The following is a 22,547-nucleotide window of genomic DNA, read 5'->3' on the forward strand; positions in this document are numbered from 1 at the left end:
CCGGGTCTGAGGTGGTCCGGACGTGGCCCGCAGGAGCTCTAGGCGCCCTGTCCGATCATGTTTCTGTAGTTGGGAGTGATTGACTGCTTCAGCTCCACCACAGATGAGAGGACCCACTTCACCTGCCGGGGAGAGTGGGGTGAGTGCAGCCTGGACACCACCGGCTTGCTCCCAGGGACAGAGAGGGGCAGGGAGGGGCAGGGAGGGGCAGGGAGGGGCAGGGAGGGGCAGGGAGGGACAGGGAGGGGCAGGGAGGGGCAGGGAGGGACAGGGAGGGGCAGGGAGGGACAGGGAGGGCAGGGAGAGACGGGAGGGACAGGCAGGGACAGGGAGGGGCAGGGAGGGGCAGGCAGGGACAGGGAGGGGGCAGTCAATGGATGGGGAGGGACTCTCTGGGGACCCTGGGGACAGAGAGGGGCAGTGAGTGGACAGTGAGTGGACAGAGAGGGGCAGTGAGGGACAGTCAATGGATGATGAGGGACTCCCCCGGGACCCTGGGACAGAGAGGGGCAGTGAGTGGACAGTGAGTGGACAGAGAGGGGCAGTGAGGGACAGTCAATGGATGGTGAGGGACTCCCCCGGGACCCTGGGGACAGAGAGGGGCAGTGAGTGGACAGTGAGTGGCAGTCAGTGGACGGTGAGGGACTCTGCGGGGACCCTGGGGACTGAGAGGGGGCCCGAGGGCCCAGCAGGGTGGGCCCCCACCTTGAAGAGGGTCACGGTGGCGCTGTAGCAGACGCTGAGCAGGAAGAGCGTGATGAAGATGGAGATAGTCGTCCAGAGCCCGTCCAGCTCCCCGTCCTGGGCGTCCGCACAGCTCTCCTCCTCCAGCAGCAGATCTGCACAGGGAGGGGGGTCAGTGCTGTGTCAGCCCACGGGGGGCTGGGCGGGGCCATTGGGGCTTCGGGGCAGGGCTCCCTCTGCGGCGGGGGGGACGGCGGTGTGATCCCCCATGGGCCGGGCAGGCGTCACCTGAGGTCAGTCTGTGGGCCCCAGCCCCAGCCCCAGCCCCTCCAGCCCTGGCCACTGTCTGGGGCTGGCCTGTGGGGTCCTGCTCCCACCCTGAGCTGTGCCCTGAGCTGGGGCCCTGACCCCACCTCCCCGCAGGACAGAGGCTCAGTTCCTGGCCTCCTCTGCCCTGGGGGCCAGGCCTGGAGCCAGGAGGCTCAGCAGAGCGCACGTGCCTGGGCCCTGTCCCCGGGAGGGAGGGCAGACAGTGCCGGGCTGTGTCCCTGTGCCCGAGGGGTGAGGGTGCCAGGACGAGGGGCTGAGGGGGGATCTCAGCCTGTGAGGGAGGGGCGTGGGTGCCCCAGGGGAGGCGAGGAAGGATGTCTGACCTGGTCAGTGTGGTCAGTGTGGGAAAGGGCCGCTGAGCAGCCCAAGGGCGCTGGAGGATGGGGACCAGCTGGTGTCCACAGGGAGGGCTCACGAGACCCAGCTCTGGGTCTGGGCCCGTGGGGTCACCCCATGGGTCCCCGAGTGCGAGACCTGAGTGTGTGCAGGTGTGTGGGTGAGTGAGGGGGGTGAAGCGTGCTCGTGTGCGGGTGGACGCCTGAGTGCGTGTGGAGGAGGCTGGGTGTGGGCTGTCTCGTGTGCGTGCGGGGCTGGGGCTTGGTGTCCGTGGCTCTGGGCTCAGTGTCCCCAGGGAGCAGCTAGGTCCCTGCCCTGGACGTTCAGGGCTCCCAGCCTGGGCCCTTTTCAGGCACAGGGACGACCTCCCCATGGGCGCACAGGCCTGGCCCCGGGCAGAGAGAGCCAGGCAGAGCCTCCTGGCCGACGAGGACGACGCCTGACCTCGGGAGCCTGAGGGTGAAGCAGGGCCACCCCCCGGGCCACTCTGGCTCCAGGCAGGCCCAGAGTGGACACACGGACTCCGGGCACCCAGGAACAGGGGCCTGGGGACAAAGACGTGGCCCTGCCCCTCGGCGTGGGCTGGAGAAGAGGCGGGAAGCATTGGGCCTCAATCCCTGAGGTCTCGGGGGCGTCCCCCGTTCCCGCCCAGAGTCCGGCCCAGCATGTGGTGGCTGGAGGGGGCCGTGGAGCTGCGCCTCTGGCCAAGCCCCTCCGAGGCCTCGGGCAGCCCCCAGGTGGCCTGCTGGACCCACTCACTGTGTGTCTGGCCCGGAGAGGGGTCAGCGCCCCCACAGATGCTGAACAAAGCGGCCCAGAGTGGGCTCAGCCCGCCCCCCGCAGGCCTGGCGGTCACCAGGGCTCTGCCTCGGAAAGAACCAGCACAGCATTGCAGGGGCCCAGGGCGGCCTGGGTGCTTTATTCATGGCGGCCCAGGAGGCATGCACACAGGGAGGGGCTAGGGCGTCCTGGCTGGACCTGGAGCCCGGGGAGGGCGGGCTGGGTGAGGGCTTGCTGGTGCGGGGACGTGTGGCTCATTTACCCGGAGGCTTAGAGATGGACTTCTGTGTGTAGTGATTGTGCAGAGCCTCATGCATCACCACACACGCGTAGGTGTCTCCTTCTTGCCAGCTGCCCTTGTCCACCCTGAGCCTGCTGTACAGGAAGTAGGAGCCGTCGGCGTCCCGCTGGGATGTGGTCGTGCCGTATTTGTCCTCCGACTCAGGCTGCCGCTCTTTCTGCCACTCCACGGCGATGTAGTCTGGGTAGAAGCCGGTGACGAGGCAGGTGACGCTGAGCGTGCTTTTGCTGAGCTCTTCCTGGGGTGGGGCCAGGACGTACACCTGCGGCTCCCGGGCCTGCCCTGTGGGGACAGACAAGCCTGTTAGCACAGCAGTCACTCTGACTGGCCCACGGGACCCTCCTGGGCCCGCCCACCTGGCCCACCTTTGGTCCTGGAGATGGTCCTCACGATGGGGGCCGGGAGGGCTTTGTTGTGGACCTTGCATTTGAACTCCTTTCCTCCTGTCCAGTCTTGGTGCTGGATGGGCAGGGCGCTGACCACGCGGAAGGTGCTGTTGAACTGCTCCTCTCTCGGCTTTGTCCTGGCCGTGTGCACCTGCACGTTGTCCACGAACCAGGAGAACTGCACCTCGGGGTCATCCTGGCCCATGTCCACCACCACACACGTGACCTCGGGCGTTCCTGTGATCATGAGGCTGTCCTTGGGTTTCGGGGGGAAGATGAAGACAGACGGTCCCTTCACGCCTGACGGCGGAGACATGGCAGATTAGCATCGGGGTCTCACTCATCTAAGGCAGCCGTCCCCCTCCACCCCCACACCCTGAGTCCTCCTGGTGCTGTCCCCATCTGCTGGATGGAGAAAAGGTTTCCCGACTTACAAGGCGGTTTAGGGCACTTGGAGCAGTCATTGGAGATCCCTGCAGAGAGAGCAGACTGGGGGTTACCAGGGGCAGGAAGCCATGGGCTGGGCTTAGGGCAGGGATGGGTTTTGGCAGGTCTGAGCCCAGGGCCTGTCTCTGTGGGTCCAGGCATGTGGACGTCGACCAGCCTCGGCTACCCTGGACCTGGTGGAAACTCCAGACGACCCCCTCCCCAAGCCTGCGAGACCATCGGGAGAGAGACAGACAGGGCCTCCCCTGACACGCTGGGCCTGGTTCACAGCACCCCTGGGGGTGGGGTCCCTGCAGGCAGAGGGGCTGACCCTGGTCTCCTGGAGTGGACACCCTCCCCGGGGGTCATCTTCTCACCAACACGCTTGTCCACCTTGGTGCTGCTGGCCGGGTGGGCTACGTTGCAGATGAAGGTCTGGGCTCCTGAGGTGCTGGCCGGCACGGTCACCATGCTGCTGAGAGAGTAGAGCCCAGAGGACTGCAGGACGGCCGGGAAGGTGTGCACGCCGCTGGTCAGGGCACCCGAGTTCCAGGTCACGGTCACCGGCTCGGGCATATAGCTGGAGACCAGGCAGCCCAGGGTCACGATGGAGCTGGACGTGTCCCCGCAGCGAGAAGTCAGAGGGTAGACTTTCGGGGGTGTGGTGGAGGCTGTGAGAGAGGAGGCTGGTGAATGCAGGGTCCAGCAGGACCTCAGGTGCCCAGGCCTGGGGCACCTCTGAGCCCAGCCACCATCTGCTTCCAGGGTCTGACGACTGCCCGGCATGGTGGCCACCCGGCCCTGTGTGCTGCAGCTAGGATGTCTGGACACAGCTTGGGTTGGTGAGTGTGGCCTCCTGGATTAGAGCCCAGGGCCCCTTCCTTCCTCTGGGCGCCTGGCCCTTCTGGTGGCCCCTGCTCCCTCAGCCTGGAGGAGCCTGTCCCCCTCATCCTGCTCTGCCCCCAGCCCCCGTCCGGCCTGGCCTCAGCCCTGCAGGCCGGTGACTTTGGGGCCAGCTCTGTGCACAGGCGCTCTGGGCTCACGTCCCAGCCCTGATCCTGGACCCTGTCTCTGAGTTCTCCTCCTTGATTGTCCCCTCCCAACCCTGGTCCAACCAGGCTCCCAAAGGTATGTCTCTGGCCCTGTACCTCACCTGGTTCCCCTGATTGGCCCTCGGCCCCTGCTCCACGCTCCTGGCTGCCCGGCTCCTCCTCACCAGACCCTCCAGGCCCTGATCTTCCTGGGTGCACCCCGCGCTCAGCACTGTGGGGGCCTTGCTTGGGCCCTGCCTGCACCTCCAGCACAGGGTGGCTCCACGGGCCCCAGCCCATCTAACCGGGCTGTCCCTAGAGCCTGGTCAGCTCCGTGGGCCTGCAGCCTCATCTGAGACCTCGAGGAAGAGCCTGGTCAGCTCCCCAGGCCCCTGCCCCTGGCCGAGCTGTCCCTAGAGCCTGGTCAGCTCCGTGGGCCTGCAGCCTCATCTGACACCTCGAGGAAGAGCCTCATGTAGTCCCAGCCTTGTCCGCTGTCTTGGCAGCTGCCCCTTGCCTTGGGCGACCCCCATCCACCCTGAATCCCCAGAGATGGCTGCAACACAATGGGAACCCTGGGCCTATGAATGGAGGCCACCTGCTCTCATTGGGAAGCCCTCCCGCTTCAGGCCAGAGCATCCTTCATTTTCCTCTGCACTTGGCCTTGCTATCCCCGACCCTGCAGCCAAAGGGCTCCCTTTAGCTCAGACCCTCCGCCTCCGACTGCAGCACCAGCCGGCCAGCTGCTCGTTCCCAGGGCCCGGTTCACCGGCTCAATCGCCACCTTCTCCCCTCCGACACCCCAGAGAGTCCCCTGCCCTCCCTGCCCCTTTCACCCCTAGAAGCCCTACCTGCTCCCTGAGCGCCAGGCGTCCCCCGTCCTCCCCGGCCCCTGCTCACCCCTACAGCTGTACCCGATCCCCCAAGTTCTGGGGGGCTCTCCCGTCCTCCCAGGCCCCTGCTCACCCCTACAGCTGTACCCGATCCCCCAAAGCTCTGGGGGGCTCCCCCGTCCTCCCAGGCCCCTGCTCACCCCTACAGCTGTACCCGATCCCCCAAAGTTCTGGGGGGCTCCCCCGTCCTCCCAGGCCCCTGCCCGCCTTCACAAGCCATGCCTGCTCACCCAAAGCTCTGGGGTCGCCCCTGTCCTTTCAGCCCCCTGCTCACCTCAGAAGCTCTACGTGCTCTGCTAAAGCTCTTAGGTGCCCCCTGCCCTCCCAGCCTCTGGCTCACCCTCATAACCTGTACCTGCTCCCCCCAAACCCAGGGGCTTCCCCAGTCCTATTAGCCCCCTGCTCACCCTCACAAGTTGTACCTGCTCCCCCAAACACCAGGGACACCCCCTGTTCTCCCAGCCCCAGCCCACCCTCACAAGCTGTACCTGCTCCCCCAAATCCCCAGGGGCACACCAAGTCCTCCAATTTTGCTTACCCATAAGCTGTACCTGCTCCCCCAAACACCAGGGACACCCCTTGTCCTCCCAGTCCCTGAACACCCATTAGCTGTACTTGTTCCTCCAAACACCAGGGGCTCCCCTGCCCTCCCAGCCCCTGCTCCCTTGCAGCCTCGCTGCCCCCTGTCCATGGGCTGCCCCCCTCAGCCTCTCCTGCCCCTCTGGCCCCTCCAGGAACCCTTCCCCTTGCCCAGCTCCACTCCTCACCCCTTTATCTCCTGGGCTCAGCTCTCGTCCCTGGACTTGCCAGGTGCCCACATGGCCTCCAGGCAGCCCTCCCCTGGAGGAGCTCTGTCCACCCGGGCCCTTCCTGGCGGAGGTCCTGGCCCTTGCTCTCCGCTCTTCTCTGTCATTCCACCCACACCCTCCTCTGGCCCCTTGCTGCCTCCAGTTTTCGGGTCACCTGCCTCTCTCCAGCTCCCGCTGCTGATCCTCAGGCCCTGGGCTCTGGTCAGCCTCCTGCGTCCTGGGGGGCGGTGGGCTCAGCCTTTTGCTGCCCGCTGTGGACACGGAGCCTGGCCGGCCCTGCAGCCTTGCCCCTTGTCGCTGCCGCTGCGCTCAGCCCCAGCCCAGTTGGGACCCACAGTCCCTGCACATGGCCCTGCCCTGGGACCCACGTCGGCTCCACCAGCCTGTCCAGGAGCCGTCACTGCCCTGGGGTCCTCTCCCTTCCCTGCTCCTCAGATCAGACCGTCCTTCCATCCTGGCTGGTCCTCATGCCCACCCAGCCCTGGCCTCCAGAGCCCCTGGTCATGCGCAGCCCTCCCCTCCCGTCTCCAGCCTGTCCTGCTCCTCGACGGCCCACAGCCCCCCCCCCGAGCTCCCCAGCCCCGGGCAGCAGCGCTCTTGGTGCGGTGCCCCCTGCCCGGGTTCCGTCCCCGCCCTCGTCCCGCACCGTGACTAGGGGCAGCTGCCTCCCCCAGGCCCACTCGGCCGCTCCAGCCCCTCCTGGGGTCCCGAGGCCAATCTCCCTCCAGGGCTCTCATTCCTGTCCCTGTGTGCTCACCCTCAGGGTCCCCACTCACCCATGGTGGGGGCCGTGGAGGGGGCTCCCCTGCAGCCCGGGGCTCCGGGCCCCTTCCCTGCTCTGGCTCCAGACACATGTACTCCTGGGATCTGTGCACTGTGTCTGCAGCCCTGCTCCCTAGCACTTGGGCACCAGTCCCCCGATGTGTGAACTCCCTGCCCACAAGTCTCCAAACACTAAGAAGTGGATTGAAACCTGGTGGCACACCTTGCTTCCTGAAGTTCCCTTTTCTTCTGCGTGGTTTCTGCCTCAGAGGGCCTGGGGGAGTCCAGATGCAGTGAGTTGCGTCTTGTGGGTGAGTGGGGTGGTTTGAGCAGTGCTCTGGGACCCAAGGGAGGAGTGGGAACCCCAGCCGTCACGGCTTTCCACCTTCCGCTGGGATTATGCCTGGTTGAACCACCACAGCCCAGGGTCTGGGCCCCTCGCTTGTGCCCTCTGGGCCTCCCAGCCCTGGTGGGCTCCTCTGCAGCCCTGTGCGGGGTGTCGTGCCCAGCGTGTGGCCCAGCCTCGGGCCGGGTCTGGGCCCCCAGCCCGCGTGGGCTTCCCTCTAGACCACTGTCCTCGTCTGGGTCCTGACTCTGCCCACCTCCTCCCCCTGCCTTCTTCTATGGCTCTGATATCTGACAGAGGCCGGAATAGCATCTACGGTCAGAGGGCAGCTGTTCTCCTGGCCATAGCTGTTGCCTGTTGGCAGAGTCATGGTGGTCACTGGGGCCCAAAGTGATGGTCGAACTGAGAGACACGGTGCAGCCCCTCCACTGCTGGCTGTGGGCACAGTGGCCTCCCTGCGTGTGGACGACAGGGTCCCTCTGTCCCTAGTGCCGTGAAATGCTGCAGGGCACCCTAGACCCCATGTGCACGCTGGCTGTCCCATCGATAGAGCAGGAGGGATTGGGAGACACCATAGGCCCTACCCTGGAAGTGCTGTGGGGGGAGGTCTTTTCCTTCGAGAGACAGCAGGGAGCGGTCCTGAAGCCGGAGCTTAGTTCCCTGTCCTGGAATTGGACCTGCACAGCCTGGATGAAATCCCGGAGTCCTAGCAGCTAGAGCACCAGGGGCTGCGGACTAGAAGGAAGGGCCGCCTGGCTCTCGCCTCATTTGAAAGCACGAGTGTTCCGAGGAGGCAAACACTGTAAATACAGGTGTGACGTTTATGGTTAGAGACAGAGCACAGCATGTGGACAGCACGCAGAGAAGAGGCCTATTTATTCAAGGCCGGGCAGGCGGGGAGACCAGCCTGGGGAGAAAGGGTGCGGGCGTCCTCCCTAACGGGGGGGGTGCAGTGAAGAGGCTGCCAGCGTGTGTGTGCTGACCCATGTCTGTGTTGACTCCTGTGTGTGCTGACCCATGTCTATGTTGACTCATGACAATGTTGGTTCATGTTGTGTTGACTCATGTGTGTGTAGACTCACGTGTATGTTGACTCACATGTATGTATACACACATGTGTGTTGACTCATGTCTGTGTTGACTCATGTGTGTGTTGACCCATGTCTGTATTGACTGATGGCAATGTTGATTCATGTCTGTGTTGACTCCTGTCTATGTAGACTCACGTGTATGTTGACTCCTGTGTGTGTTGACTCTCGTGTGTGTTGACTCACGTGTGTGTTGACTCATGTCTATGGGGCAGTTCTTCTGGGTTTTGTTCTCCTCTGGCTGATTATCTCACCTCTTTCCTCACATTTGACCTGTCCTTGGGCCCTGCCCTTATGCGTGTGGATCTTTTTACCAAGAAAGATTGCAGCGCATGGGTAGCAGGAGGTTTGATAACATTTATTAAGGGGTGGTGCCTCCCCCCCAACCTTGTGACCCTCAAGGCACCTTCCTGCACAAGTGCAGTTGGGGAGGCTCCCCTGTCTGATCGATGGGGCCCTCTTGTCTCTGTCCCAGGCGAGCTCAGCTCCTGCCACTAGCTTTGTCCTTGGAGTGTCAGGGAGTCACCTACTGTGCTTGGCAAAATCCACCTGCTCAGCCTTGGGGCTCTTTTCTCTACTACCTCAAATTCCTCTGAGAGACAAGAACCCCAAGAAATGTTTATTTGGAAGATGAAGGGCGAAGGTCTGTCTTCTGTAGCTTCTTCAGGTTGGCATGCGTTCACAGACACCTAGCTGGGGGCCACAGAGTTTCTGCCTTGTTTTATTAAGGGGCCAAGGGTGACTTCTGCTGTCATTTTGAAAGAATCTGTTCCGATGAGTTGCTGGAATCTCTGCATCACTGTCCTCTTGCCTGGAAGACTGTAGTGCTCGAAGAGAACAGATTGAGCATATGGATTAAATCAGGACGGGACCAGAAGTCAGAAAAAAATATACTGTGGCCAGGGGCTCAGGTAGGAGTAAGAACTTAGTCAGGGGCCTGGCAGGAGTAAGACGGCCATGTTTGGTAAGAGTTTTGATTGTGATGCCGCAGAGTCAGAGCCTGGATCATCCTGTTCAAAGGAATGGAGCCGTTTGCCAGACACGTTTCTAATGTCCTTGTTTATTAGCCCACTGTGATGCATGTGGGTTTAGCAGGTCCAGTTAGGAGTAGTTGGACAATCTGGAGGTGAGTCGACAAAACCAGTCTCATTTCTTCTCAAGAGAGTAAGCCTGAGACCCAGTCTGGACCTGGTATTTCAAAGAGACTTGTAGCCAGGTGGCCAGTTGTCTGGTTTTATCTAAGCAGGTTTTAACCTTTAATTTGGTATCAACACATAAATAATAGGCACTATTTGTTTCTTCTTTATGCTAATATATGGACTAAAGCAATTTCATTGTCTCAAATGAAATAGGTGCTAGACGAGACTTTGAAAATGTGAGGCTCAGCCACCAGCTGCCAGCTGGTGTTGTCTTGAGAATGGCTGATGGCCTCAAGTCTGATGCAGCTCATAAAACTGAAGCTCTCAGCAGTGCAAGGAGCTATGTCAAATCACACCCATAGTGTCCCGTAATATTACCTTGGATGTCTGAGCCACAGTGCTCCCCTCTCGACTTCTAATTGTAATTTTTTCCGGAATAGCCCAAACAGATGTCACTATTAATGATTTTAGTGTTTTTCTAGGTATGAGAAGTTGAAAGAATCTGGGCTTGTAGACATCCTTACCTGAGAAGACCTGACTATCTGAAGGCCTGTTTGGTCAGTCTTCCCGGAGCACAGAGATCCTCTTTGCTGATCTCCACCCTGAACTCCTTTCAGAGGGTATTGAAGGTCAGCAGCTATAGTGGTTCATGAATCAATCCTGTAGAGATAGTTGGCAAGTGCCAGTTTCCAGCTGGCAGGGTCCCTTCATGGTTATGAATCTGACCAAGTTTTGGGGGGCATTTCATGACCGTTTCACCCCACTGTGCTAGGAATGCTCATTCCTGGTTCTGGAAAAGATTTCATTGACAGGCCACTCAATGTATTGTTACTGGACTAGACCTTATTATATATAGGTAGTAACTATATAGTAGCTATATCTGAACCGTGAAATTCCAGATGTTCAAGCTGGTTTTAGAAAAGGCAGAGAAACCAGAGATCAAATTGCCAACATCCGCTGGATCATTGAAAAAGCAAGAGAGTTCCAGAAAAACATCTATTTCTGCTTTATTGACTATGACAAAGCCTTTGACTGTGTGGATCACAATAAACTGTGGAAAATTCTGAAGGAGATGGGAATACCAGACCACCTGACCTGCCTCTTGATAAACCTATATGCAGGTCAGGAAGCAACAGTTAGAACTGGACATGGAACAACAGACTGGTTCCAAATAGGAAAAGGAGTACGTCAAGGCTGTATATTGTCACTCTGCTTATGTAACTTATATGCAGAGTACATCATGAGAAACGCTGGGCTGGAGGAAGCACAAGCTGGAATCAAGATTGCCAGGGGAAGTATCAATAACCTCAGATATGCAGATGACACCACCCTTATGGCAGAAAGTGAAGAGGAACTAAAAAGCCTCTTGATGAAAGTGAAAGAGGAGAGTGAAAAAGTTGGCTTAAAGCTCAACATTCAGAAAACTAAGACCATGGCATCTGGTCCCATCACTTCATGGGGAATAGATGCAGAAACAGTGGAAACAGTGTCAGACTGTATTTTTGGGGGCTCCAAAATCACTGCAGATCGTGATTGCAGTCATGAAATTAAAAGACACTTACTCCTTGGAAGGAAAGTTATGACCAACCTAGACAGCATATTCAAAAGCAGAGACATTACTTTGCCAACAAAGGTCCGTCTAGTCAAGGCTATGGCTTTTCCTGTGGTCATGTATGGATGTGAGAGTTGGACTGTGTAGAAAGCTGAGAGCCGAAGAATTGATGCTTCTGAACTGTGGTGTTGGAGAAGACTCTTGAGAGTCCCTTGGACTGCAAGGAGATCCAACCAGTCCATTCTGAAGGAGATCAGTCCTGGTGTTCATTGGAAGGACTGATGCTAAAGCTGAAACTCCAATACTTTGGCTACCCCATGTGAAGAGTTGACTCATTGGAAAAGACCTTGATGCTGGGAAGGATTGGGGGCAGGAAGAGAAGGGGATGACAGAGGATGAGATGGCTGGATGGCATCACTGATTCGATGGACATAAGTTTGAGTAAACTCCGGGAGTTGGTGATGGACAGGGAGGCCTGGCGTGCTGCAATTCATGGGGTTGCAAAGAGTCGGACACGACTGAGCAACTGAACTGACTGAACTGGAAGTCTCTGGACCACCTGTCTTACTAGCCTCCTATGGCTTGGGTCTCAAGATGACAGTCTAGAAGGATGTGTGAGAACTCCAAAATTGCAACTGGCTGCTGAACAACTGTTGACAGGGGAATGTTGGATCCCACCAAAAAAAGATACTCCACATCCAAGGGCAAAGGAAAAGCCCCAAAAAGTCAGTAGGAGGGGCAAAATTGTGTTTAGAATCAAACCCCATACCTGCCAGAGACACTCAGAGGGCTAATACGAAACCTTTTGCACACCAGGACCCAGAGACCCCATGAGAGAGTGAGCCAGACCTGCCACTGAGTGTTCGAGTGTCTCCTGCAGAGGCACGGACCAGCAGTGGCTGCCGCAGGGATGGCACTGTGCAGCAGATCTGGCAGGCACTGCATGTGGCCTGAACCCTCTTGGAGGAGGTCACCATTGGCCTCACCATCAAGCCGCCGAGCAGCCGACCCACAGACTGGGGAAGGGGTATATGAAATGAGTCCTTGCACTGCGGCAGAAGTTCTGGGCCCACAGCAGACTCCCCAGCCTTGGGATCAGCAAAGGGACTGAGAACCCCCAGGGAATTTGGCTATGAAAGCCAGTGGGATTTGAATACAGAACTTCCACAGGACTGGGGAAACAAACTCTTGTAGGGCACAGACAAAACTTTGTGCTCACCAGGACCCAGGAGAAAGGAGTGGTGGCCCAACAAGAGACGGGCCAGACTTTCGTCTGCGTGTCCAGGAGACTCTGGCAGAGGCATGGGCTACAGTGGCCTGCTGCAGGGTCAAGGGCACGGAGTACCAAGGTCCCGGGGGCCACGGGGGTTGCTGGCAAAAGTCCTTTTGAAGGAGGTCGCCATTACAACCATTACCCCCACCATAGTCTGGCCTCATACCAAAATACAGGGAGAGAATCCAGCCCCAGCCATCAACAGAAAATCGGATTAAAGGTTTGCTGAGCATGGCCCTGCCCATCAGAACAAGACCCAGATTCCCCCACATCCAGTCCCTCCCACCAGGAAGCTTCCACAAGCCTCTTAGCCGCATACATCAGAGGGAAGACAGAATAAAAACCGCAGTCACAGAAAATGAGCCAAGCTGATCGCAGGGATCACTGCCTTGTCTAACTCAATGAAACTATGAGCCATGCTATGTAGGGCCGCCCAAGATGGATGGGTCATGGTGGAGAGTTCTGACAGAACGTGGTCCACTGGAGAAGGGAACGGCAGACCACTTCAGCATTCCTGCCTTGAGAATCCCATGAGCAATACGAAAAGGCAGAAAGATAAGACACTGGAAGATGAACTCCCCAGGTTGGAAGGTGCTCAATATGCTACAGGAGAAGAGCGGAGAAACAGCTCCAGAAAGAGTGAAGAGGCCGAGCCAGAGCGAAAGCCACACCCAGCGGTGGGTGTGACTGGTGACGGATGTAAAGTCTGATGCTGTGAAGAACAATACTGCACAGGAATCTGAAATATTAGGTCCATAAATCAAGGTAAATTAGAAGTGGTCAAACAGGAGATGGAAGGAATGAACATCAATATTTTAGAAACTAGTGAACCAGAATGGACCAGAATGGGTGAACGTAGTCCGCTACATCACAACTACTACTGTGTGGAAGAATCCCTTAGAAGAAATGGAGTAGCCCTCATAGTCAAGAAAAGAGTCTGAAATGCAGTGCTTGGGTGCAAGCTCAAAAATGACGGAAGGATCTCTCTTCATTTCCAAGGGAAACCATTCAGTATCACAGAATCCAAGTCTATGCCCCACCACTAATGCTGGAGAAGCCGATGTTGTAGGTGCTATGAAGACCTACAGGATGCTGGGGAACTAACACCAAAAAAAGACGCCCTTTTCATCACAGGAGACTGGAGTGCAAAACAGGAAGTCAAGAGACACCTGGAGCAACAGGAAAGTTTGGCCTTGACGTACCAAATGAAGCAGGGCAAAGGCTAACAGAGTTTTGCCAAGAGAACGCACTGGGCATAGCAAGCACCCTCTTCCAAACACAAAAGTCACAACTATCCACATGGACATCATCAGATGGTCAACACTGAAATTAGATTAATTATAGTCTTCAGAGCTGAAGACAGAGAAGCTGTATACAGTCAGCTAAAACAAGACTGGGAACTGACTGTGGCTCCAATCATGAACTCTTTTTTGCAAAATTCAGGCTTAAACTGAAGAAAGTAGGGAAAACCACCAGACTGTTCAGGTGTGATCTAAAGCAACTTCCTCACAATTATACAGTGGAAGTGAGAAATAGATTCAAGGGCTTAGATCTGATAGACAGAGCGGCTGAAGAACTACGGATGGAGGCTCATGACATTGTACAGGAGGCAAGGATCAAGACCATCCCCAAGAAAAAGTAAAGCAAAAAGGCAAAATGGTTGTCTGAGGAGGCCTTACAAATAGCTGAGAAAAGAAGAGAAGCAAAAGGCAAAGGAGAAAAGGAAAGATATACCCAACTGAATGACAAGTTCCAAAGAATAGCAAGGAGAGATCAGAAAGCCTGCCTCAGTGATCAATGCAAAGAAATGGAGGAAAACAATAAAATGGGAAAGACTAGAGATGTTCTCAAGAAAATTAGAGATACCAAGGGAACATTTCATGCAAAGATGGGCTCGATAAAGGACAGAAACGGTATGGACCTAACAGAGGCACAAGATATTAAGAAGAGGTGGCAAGAATGCACAGAAGAACTCTACAAAAAAGATCTTCACGACCCACATAACCACTATGTTGTGGTCACTCACCTAGAGCCAGACATCCTGGAGTGGAAGTCAAGTGGGCCTCAGGAAGCATCACTGTGAACAAAGCTAGTGGAGGTGATGGAATTCCAGTGGAGCTGTTTCAAATCCTGAAGGATGATGCTGTGAAAGTGCTGCACTCAATATGCCAGCAAGTTTGGAAAACTCAGCAGTGGCCACAGGACTGGAAAAGGTCCGTTTTCATTCCAATCCCAAAGAAAGGCAATGCCAAAGAACGCTCAAACTACTGCACAGTTGCACTCATCTCACACACTAGTAAAGTAATGCTCAAAATTCTCCAAGCCAGACTTCAACAATACATGAACGGAGAACTTCCAGATGTTCAAGCTGGATTTAGAAAAGGCAGAGAAACCAGAGATCAGATTGCCAACATCCGCTGGATCATTGAAAAAGCAAGAGAGTTCCAGAAAACCATCTACTTCTGCTTTATTGACTATGCCAAAGCCTTTGACTGTGTGGATCACAGTAAACTGTGGAAAATTCTGAGAGAGATGGGAATGCCTGACCACCCGACCTGCCTCTCAGGAAACCCACGTCCTGGCCAAGAAGCAACAGTTAGGACTGACCAGGGAACAGCAAACTGCTTCAAAATGGGGACAGAACATCAAGGCAGCATATTGTCACCCTGCTTATTTCACTTCCATGCAGAGTACATCAGGTAAAATGGCAGGCTGATGAAGCTCAAGCTGGAATCAAGATTACCAGGAGAAACACCGGTGACCTCAAATATGTGAATAACACCACTCTAATGGCAGAATGTGAAGAGGAACTAAAGAGCCTCTCGATGAGGATCATAGCGCAGTGAGAAACCTGGCTTAAAAGTCAGCATTAAAAGAAAACAAGATCATGGCATCTGGCCCCATCACTTCATGACAAATATAGGTGGGAAAACAGAAACAGTGAGAGACTTTATTTTCTTGGGCTCCAAAATCACTGTGAATGGTGACCGCAGCCGTGAAAATAAAAGAGGCTTGCTCCTTGGAAGGAAAGCTGTGACAAACCTATACAGCATATTAAAAAACAGAGACACCACCTTGCCAACAAAGATCCATCTAATCAAAGCTGTGGTTTTCCCAGTAGTCATATATAGATGTGAGTGTTGGACCATGCAGAAGGCTGAGTGAACTGTGGTGCTGAAGAAGACTCTTGAGAGTCCCTTGGAAGCAAGGAGATCAAACCAGTCAATCCTAAAGGAAACCAACCTTAAATATTCATTGGAAAGATTTATACTGAAGCTCCAATACTTTGGGCAGATGATGTGAAGAGCTAACTCATTGGAAAAGACAGTGATGCTGAGAAAGATTGAGGGCAGGAGGAGATGGGGCCACAGAGGATGAGATGATTGAATGGCATGCTCGACTCAGCGGACATGAGTTGAGAAACTCCTGGAGACAGTGAAGGACAGGGAAGTCTGGTGTGCTGTAGTCCATGGGGTTACAGAGTCAGACACGACTGAGCAACTGAACAGTAAGTAGGTTTGTTATAGCTTTTCTTCCAACGAGCAAGCATCTTCTAATTTCATGCCTGTAGTCACTGGCCAAAATGACCTCAGAGCCCAAGGAAAACGAAGCGAAATCTGCCTTGGTCTCCATTTCTTCCCCATCTATTTGCCAGGAAGTGATGGGACCGGATACCATGACCTTTGTTTTTTGAATGTTGAATTTGAAGCCAGCTTTTTCACTCTCCTCTATCACCCTCATCAAGAGGCTCTTTAGTTCCTCTTCATTTTCTGCCATCAGGGTGGTGTCATCTGCATATCTGAGGTAGCTGATATATCTCCTGGCAATCTTTATTCCAGCTTGTGCTTCCTCCGGCCCAGCAGTGTGCACGATGTACTCTGCATAGAAGTTAAATAAGCAGGGTGAGAATACACAGCTTTGATGTTCTCCTTTCCCAATTTTGAATCAGTCTATTGTTTCCTGTCTAGTTCTACCTGTTGTCTCTTGACCTGCATACAGGTTTCTCAGGAGGCAGGTAAGGAGGTCTGGTATTTCCATCTCCTTAAGAATTTTCCAAAGATTGCTGTGATCCACAGAGTCAAAAGCTTTAGCATAGTCAGTGAAGCAGAAGTATACGTTTTTCTGGAATTCCCTTGCTTTTTCTATGGTCCAACGGATGTTGGCAATTTAATCTCTGGTTCCTCTGCCTTTTCTGAATCCAGACTGCACATCTGGGAGTTCTCTGTTCACTACTATTGAAGCCTGGCTGGAAGGATTTGCGGTATAACCTAACTAGTTGTGAAATGAGTGCAACTGTATGATCGAACATTCTTTGGCATTGCCTTTCTTTGGAATTGGAATGAAAACTGACCTTTTCCAGGCCTGTGACCACTGTTGAGTTTTCTAAATTTGCTGGCATATTGAGTGCAGCACTTTAATGGTGCCATCTTTTAGGATTTGAAATAGCTCATTTGGAACTCCACTAGCTTTCTTCATAGCGATGCTTCCTAAGGCCTGCTTGACTTCATTCTCAGGCTGTCTGGCTCTAGGTGAGTGATCACACCATCATGGTTATCCGGGTCATTAAGACTTTTTTTCCCAGTAGTCATGTACCGATATGAAAGTTGGACCATAGAGAAGGTTGAGCACTGAAGAATGGATGCTTTTGAATTGTGTTGCTGGAGAAGACTCTTAAGAGTCCCTTGCCCAGCAAGAAGATCAAATCAATCAATCCTAAAGGAAGTCAACCCTGAATATTCATTGGAATGACTGATGTTGAAGTTCCAATACTCTGGTCACCTGATGCGAAGAGCAGACTCAGTGCTGGGAAAGACTGAGGGCAGGAGGAGAAGGGTGCGACAGAGGGTGAGACGGTTGGATGGCCTTACTTACTCAGTGGACATGAGTCTGAGCAAACTCCCAGACAGTGAAGGACAGGGAAGCCTGGTGTGCTGCAGTTTGTGGTGTCACAAAGAGCTGGGCATGACTTGGCTCCTGAACAACAACAAAGACCTTTTTGTGTAGCTCTTCTGTGTATTCTTGCCGCCTCTTCTTAACCTCTCGTGCTTTGTTAGGTCCACATAACTTCTGTCTTTAATGTGCCCGTCTTTGCATGAAATATTCCCTTGATCTCTCCAGTTTTCTTGAAGAGATCTCTAGCCTGCCGTATCCTTTGTTTTCCTCTATTTCTTTGCACTGTTCACTTAAGAAGGCTTTCCTATCTCCCCTCAGGAACTCTGCATTCAGTTGGGTGTATCTTTCCCTTTCTCCTCTGCCCCTTACTTCTCTTCTTTTCTCAGTTGTGTGTGAGGCCTCTTCAGACCACCACTTGGCCTTCTTGCATTTCTTCTTCTTTGGGGTGGTTTTGGTCACCACCTCCTGTACCATGTTATGAGCTTCCATCCATAGTTCTTCATGTTCTCAGTCTACCGGATCTAACCCCTTGAATGTGTTTGTCACCTCCACTGTTTAATCACAAGGCTTTTGATTTAGGTCATACCTGAATGGTCTTGTGATTTTCTTTACTTTTTTCAATTTAAGCCTGAATTTTGAAATAAAGAGTTCATGATCTGAGCCACAGTCATCTCCAGGTCTTGGTTTTTTTTTTTTTTTTGACTTTATAGAGCTGTTCTGTCTTCAGCTGCAAAGAATATAATCAGTTAGATTTTGGTACGACCGCCTGGTGATGCTCATGTTTAGAGTCATCTCTTGTGTTCTTGGAAGAGGGTGTTTGCTTGACCAGTGTGTTGTTCTCTTGGCAAAATTCTGTTAGCCTTTTCCCTGCTTCTCTTTGTGCTCCAAGGTCAAACTTACCTGTCACTCCAGGTATCTCTTGACTTTCTACTTTTGCACTCCAGTCCCCTGTGATGAAAAGGACATCTGTTCTGGGTGTCAGTTCTAGAAGGCCCTGTAGGTCTTCAGCCATTCGACATCAGCCTTTCTGGCATTGATGGTCGAGGCATAGACTTGGGTTACTGTGGTGTTGAATTGTTTGCCTTAGAAATGAGCTGAAATCATTCTGCTTTTTTTTTTTTTTTTTTGAGATTGCACCCAAGTACTGCATTTCAGACTCTTTCATTGAGTATGGGGGCTACTCCACTGAGTATAAGGTATTCTTGCCCACAGTAGTAGATATAATAGTCATCTGATTTAAATTTGCCCATTCCCATCCATTTTAGTTCACTGATTCCTAATACGTTGATGTTCACTCTTGCTGTCTCCTTGCTGACCACTTGATTCTTGAACCTAACATTCCAGGTTCCTATGCAATAGTGTTCTTTACAGCATTGGTAAAAAGAGGGTAAACAGGCCATCTTGGTCTCTTGTAAAGATGTTAAGGAAATAGTCATGGCAACAATCGACAAAGAGGGACCAAACCGTGTTTGAGTAAAGAATTAAGGGATCTCTGCTCCTTTTGGAGACATGTGAAATTCTACACAGGTGCGGAAAGTTTCCTCGTGGGTCAAAAGCCAGGGAATAACACCAGGCCGTAATGAGTCTTGCTCCTCCTGGAACTTCACTTTGAGATCCAGCTTGGCTGAGGGGCGGTGCACACCCAGGGGAGGGTCCTGAGACAAATTAGCCTGCGGGGAGCTGTGGGCAAAGCAAGATGACTGGCTTGAAGGAAGACAAAGATCCGGGACACTGCCACCCCTTATAGCTCAATTCTTAAAGAATCTGCCTACAACACAGGAGACCTGGGCTTGATTCCTGGGTTGGAAGGATCCTCTGGAGAAGGAAATGGCAACCCATTCTTGCCTGCATTCTTGCCTGGGAAATCCCATGGACAGAGGAGCCTGGCAGGCTACAGTCCATGGGGCCCCAAGCACTGGCCATGACTTAACGACTAAACCACCAAGCTTCCCGGACGTGGGGCTCTCTCTTGAGTTTGCCCTGGTGTCTTTCCAGGTGTATTTTTCTTTTTTAACATACTTTTCAGTTTTACCTTTTGCCACCTTGTCTGAATTCTTTCTTGACAAAGCAGGCAAGGACCAGGGCTGTCCAGTGGCAGGTCCTTCCTGACCCCTGAAAGGTTTGGAAAAACACTAGCATGGCCCCCAGCTGACAAGGCACCCCTCCACTATGACCCAGCTCCCTGAAAATGCCCTCCGGAGAGAGCCCAGCGCGGCCAGCACCCTCCCAGGCCCTGGCCCCCTTCTTGGAGCTGTCCCTGAGCAGGATCCTCCTCCACCCTTGGGGAGGGTCCAGTCTCCTTGGTCCCCGGTGTCTGTGAGGATGGAGTCCTGACTGCATCCTGCACCTAGGCCGGCTGGTGGACACAGAGGCCTCATCGCATGCAGGTGGCCACACTTCCTGGTCCCTCTCTGGAGCCCTGGGCCCCTCCCGCTTTTCCTGTGGCAGAGCCATCACCTCCGTGCAGCCCAGGCTGAGCACAGTGTCCCCAGCGCCCTCTGAGGTCCTTCTCACTGACCAGTGTGTCCTGAGCACTGAACCAGGTCCCTCTGACACCCCTCCCCCAGCTGCCCCTCCTGGCCTGCTTTCACTGGTGCCCCTCCTGCTCTGGGTTTCTGGCACCAACTAGCCTGTTTGGGGCAGAACTGTGACCCCAAATTCAAATCTTGCAGCCCTGACCCCCAGACCTCAAGCGTCACTGCTTTTGGAGGTGGCGTCTCTGCAGAGGTGATGAGGGTGAGCTGGGGTCCCAGGGTGGGCCCTCGTCCAGTCTGACTGGAGACCCTCTAAGAGGAGGTGAGGACAGAGACAGGCACAGAGGGGTGCGCCTGTGAGGACACGGCATCTACACCCCACGGAGACAGGCCTCAGCAGGAGCCGGCCCTGCGCTCCCAGGCTCCAGGGTGTGAGTGGTGACGCCTGTGGTCCAAGCGCCCTGCGGTGTTTGTTACAGCCTCCTGTGCTGACCACCCAACACGGGGCACTTGTCTGTGGCTCCCCTGGTGCCAGGCTGGCCTCTGCCTGGGAGGCGGAGTGGAGCCCTAGGGGCGGGTAGTGGATGGGGGTCAGGCACCCCAGGGTCAGGTAGGGATGGGACCAGGGACCCTGGGTGCAGGTGGTGGGGGCAGGAAGCCCGGGGCCAGTGGGGGTGGGGCAGCCAGGCTGTGGACTCCTCAAAGGGAGAAGGTGTGTCAACGCACGGAGACTGGCCGGTGAGCTAGGTGAAGTAAACATGCTTTATTGTCGTTGAAGAGATGAAGAGACAGCAAAGAGCAGGCTACCATATTCCTCAGAAGAAGCTTCCCAAGCCCCAGGGCTGTGGTCCTTCCAGTCCTGGGGCAGCGCCTCCCATCCAGAGAAGCCCGTGCACATTTCTGCAACGACGGGAGAGTCTGTCCCAAGAGGCGGGCTGGGCCCGGGGCCTGGGGCTGGGCCTCTGTGGGTCTCTGGTCTCACCTCTCACCCCCGCTCTCGGTGCAGGCCGAGCTCCCGGGGGAGTGTCAGGCTGTTGGCCACCGGATGGACTGGCTGCCGTGCCGTCCTGTGTCCTGGGAGCCCCTCCAGCTCTGTCCACTGGGAACCGGTCACCAGGCCCGTCTGCAGGCGGCCCGTCTGGCGGGACGTCACCCCTTCCCTACCGGGGCTCCTGTGGCCTCTGTGGGCCCAGGCCCTGCTCCCAGCAGCATCCTTGGTGGAGGTGACCTGAGGAGCCGTTAGTGGTCCTCCCAGGAGCTTGCCTGCTGGGAGGCTGGGCCCCTGCAGGACAGCTGTTCCCAGGGATCTGACACAAGGGCCTCCCCTGGGGACCTGTGGTCTGGATCCAGGCCTGGGCAAGATGCGGGGGCTGGGCCCTGTGCATACGGTGTGGGAACTCAGCTTCCTCCCCCAGGGACCTGCGGTCTGGATCCAGGCCTGGGCAAGATGCGGGTGCCCTGTGTAGACAGCCCTGGACCCAGCCTCCTACTCCTCCAGGCAGAGCTGAACTCCGACGTGTGTGTTTCTGGTGGGGGACTCACGGCCCACTGGTGTCTTGCTGGCTTCCCAGAGGCCTCGGCGTCCGTCAGCTCGGTGGGGTGTACGCCTGCTGTCCACTCGGGTCTCCGGGGATGGGGGCAGGTTTTGGTGACCATGAGGCCTGCGGGTAGAGATGCGGGCAAGGCTGGCCAAGAGGTCAGAGGTCGCTGGGTCAGAGCGTGAAGGAGCAGGCCTGGTGCAGGTTGATGCTCGAAATAATGGACGCTGTCCAGATGGTTCTGTGGCCACCCTGGACTCTGCTCACAGGAGCGCTAGGCGCCCTGCCCGATCATATTCCTGTAGTCGGGGACGATGGTCCTCTTCAGCTCCACCACTGACGAGAAGATCCACTTCACCTGGCAGGGGGGACAGGGCGGTGGGGTACGGGGTGAGCAGAGGCACCTCGATGCGGGCCTCCCCCAGGGCAGAGAGGAGCAGTGAGGGGCAGAGAGGGGACGGGGAGGGGCAGAGAGGAGCAGTGAGGGGGAGAGAGGGGCAGAGAGGGGCAGAGAGGGGATGGGGAGGGGCAGAGAGGAGCAGGGAGGAGCAGAGAGGGGCAGAGAGGGGCAGAGAGGGACAGAGAGGGACAGAGAGGGGACAGGGAGGAGCAGAGAGGAGCAGAGAGGGGACGGGGAGGGGCAGAGAGGGACAGTAAAGTGATAGGGAGGTGACTCTGAGGGGACACTGAGGGACAGTCTGGTCAGTTAGGGGACAGTTTAAGGACAGTGAGGGCAGTGATGGGTTGCTGAGATCGATAGGAAGAAAATGAAGGGGCAGAATAGGTGATTAAAGAGCTATCTGACTAGGGGATTATAAGTTGAAAAATACAGGAAACTCCTGTAAATTAACAATCACTCGAGAAAGCAGTCTGGTTTAACCACAAGACTAAGCAGTCTCACTTAGCAACGAAGCTGCAACAGCAGCCTGAGATGCGCTCCCAAGCAGTGAGGCGACGACGCCTGAGCCCACATCCTGCCCCGTGAGCTCAGTGAGTTGAGGACCCCTGAGCTAAAACAGGCTCTCTGCACACAAAAAGCAAGCATTTACAGGAAGGTGACTTCCAAAATGAAAGACCCTCATTGTACGGAGACCTAAAATATTTTCCGGAGTCTATGACAGTCCTGACCTGACCATCAAGAGGGAAAAGTAAACTCCTCTAGCCTAACTGGGGGAGGAACTGATGACCAAAATGGGACATTTACTCAAGAGAGACCAAGAAGGCGTTTTCCCTTCCCCACTTCTCCCTCGATGGAAACCGGTGTCCACGAAGTTGTCAGGGAGCAGCAGCGCCCCATCACCGCTCGTAAGCGTCACAAGCCTCCTCGTCTAAAAACTCATTTCCCATCTACCACTCTACCCTTGCTGAATTCTCCCCACTGACATGAAGGGAGGCATGTGGTACAGAAACTCTTCAGACGCCCTCTGAAATGACCCCAATCTGTTTCAAGGTTACGGTGAAGGGAAAATGAACAGATAGAGAGGGGCAGTGAGGGACAGTGAGGGG

At 55.3% G+C, this 22,547-nt stretch overlaps 1 gene segment (V, D, J or C); it reads right to left on the bottom strand.

Annotated features, from left to right (window-relative positions):
• Window positions 1-38: 38 nt before the first annotated feature.
• LOC128067026 (Ig gamma-3 chain C region-like) overlaps window positions 39-22,547 on the bottom strand; it is a 125,589-nt gene continuing 103,080 nt past the window's right edge. Inside the window, 6 exon segments of the C gene segment in view lie at window positions 39-122; window positions 706-839; window positions 2,393-2,713; window positions 2,797-3,117; window positions 3,252-3,290; window positions 3,621-3,914. Of these exon segments, the coding sequence occupies window positions 39-122; window positions 706-839; window positions 2,393-2,713; window positions 2,797-3,117; window positions 3,252-3,290; window positions 3,621-3,819 (1,098 nt within the window).

Source organism: Budorcas taxicolor, chromosome 21, assembly GCF_023091745.1.
Source record: "Budorcas taxicolor isolate Tak-1 chromosome 21, Takin1.1, whole genome shotgun sequence".
Classification (NCBI taxonomy): Eukaryota; Metazoa; Chordata; class Mammalia; order Artiodactyla; family Bovidae; genus Budorcas; species Budorcas taxicolor.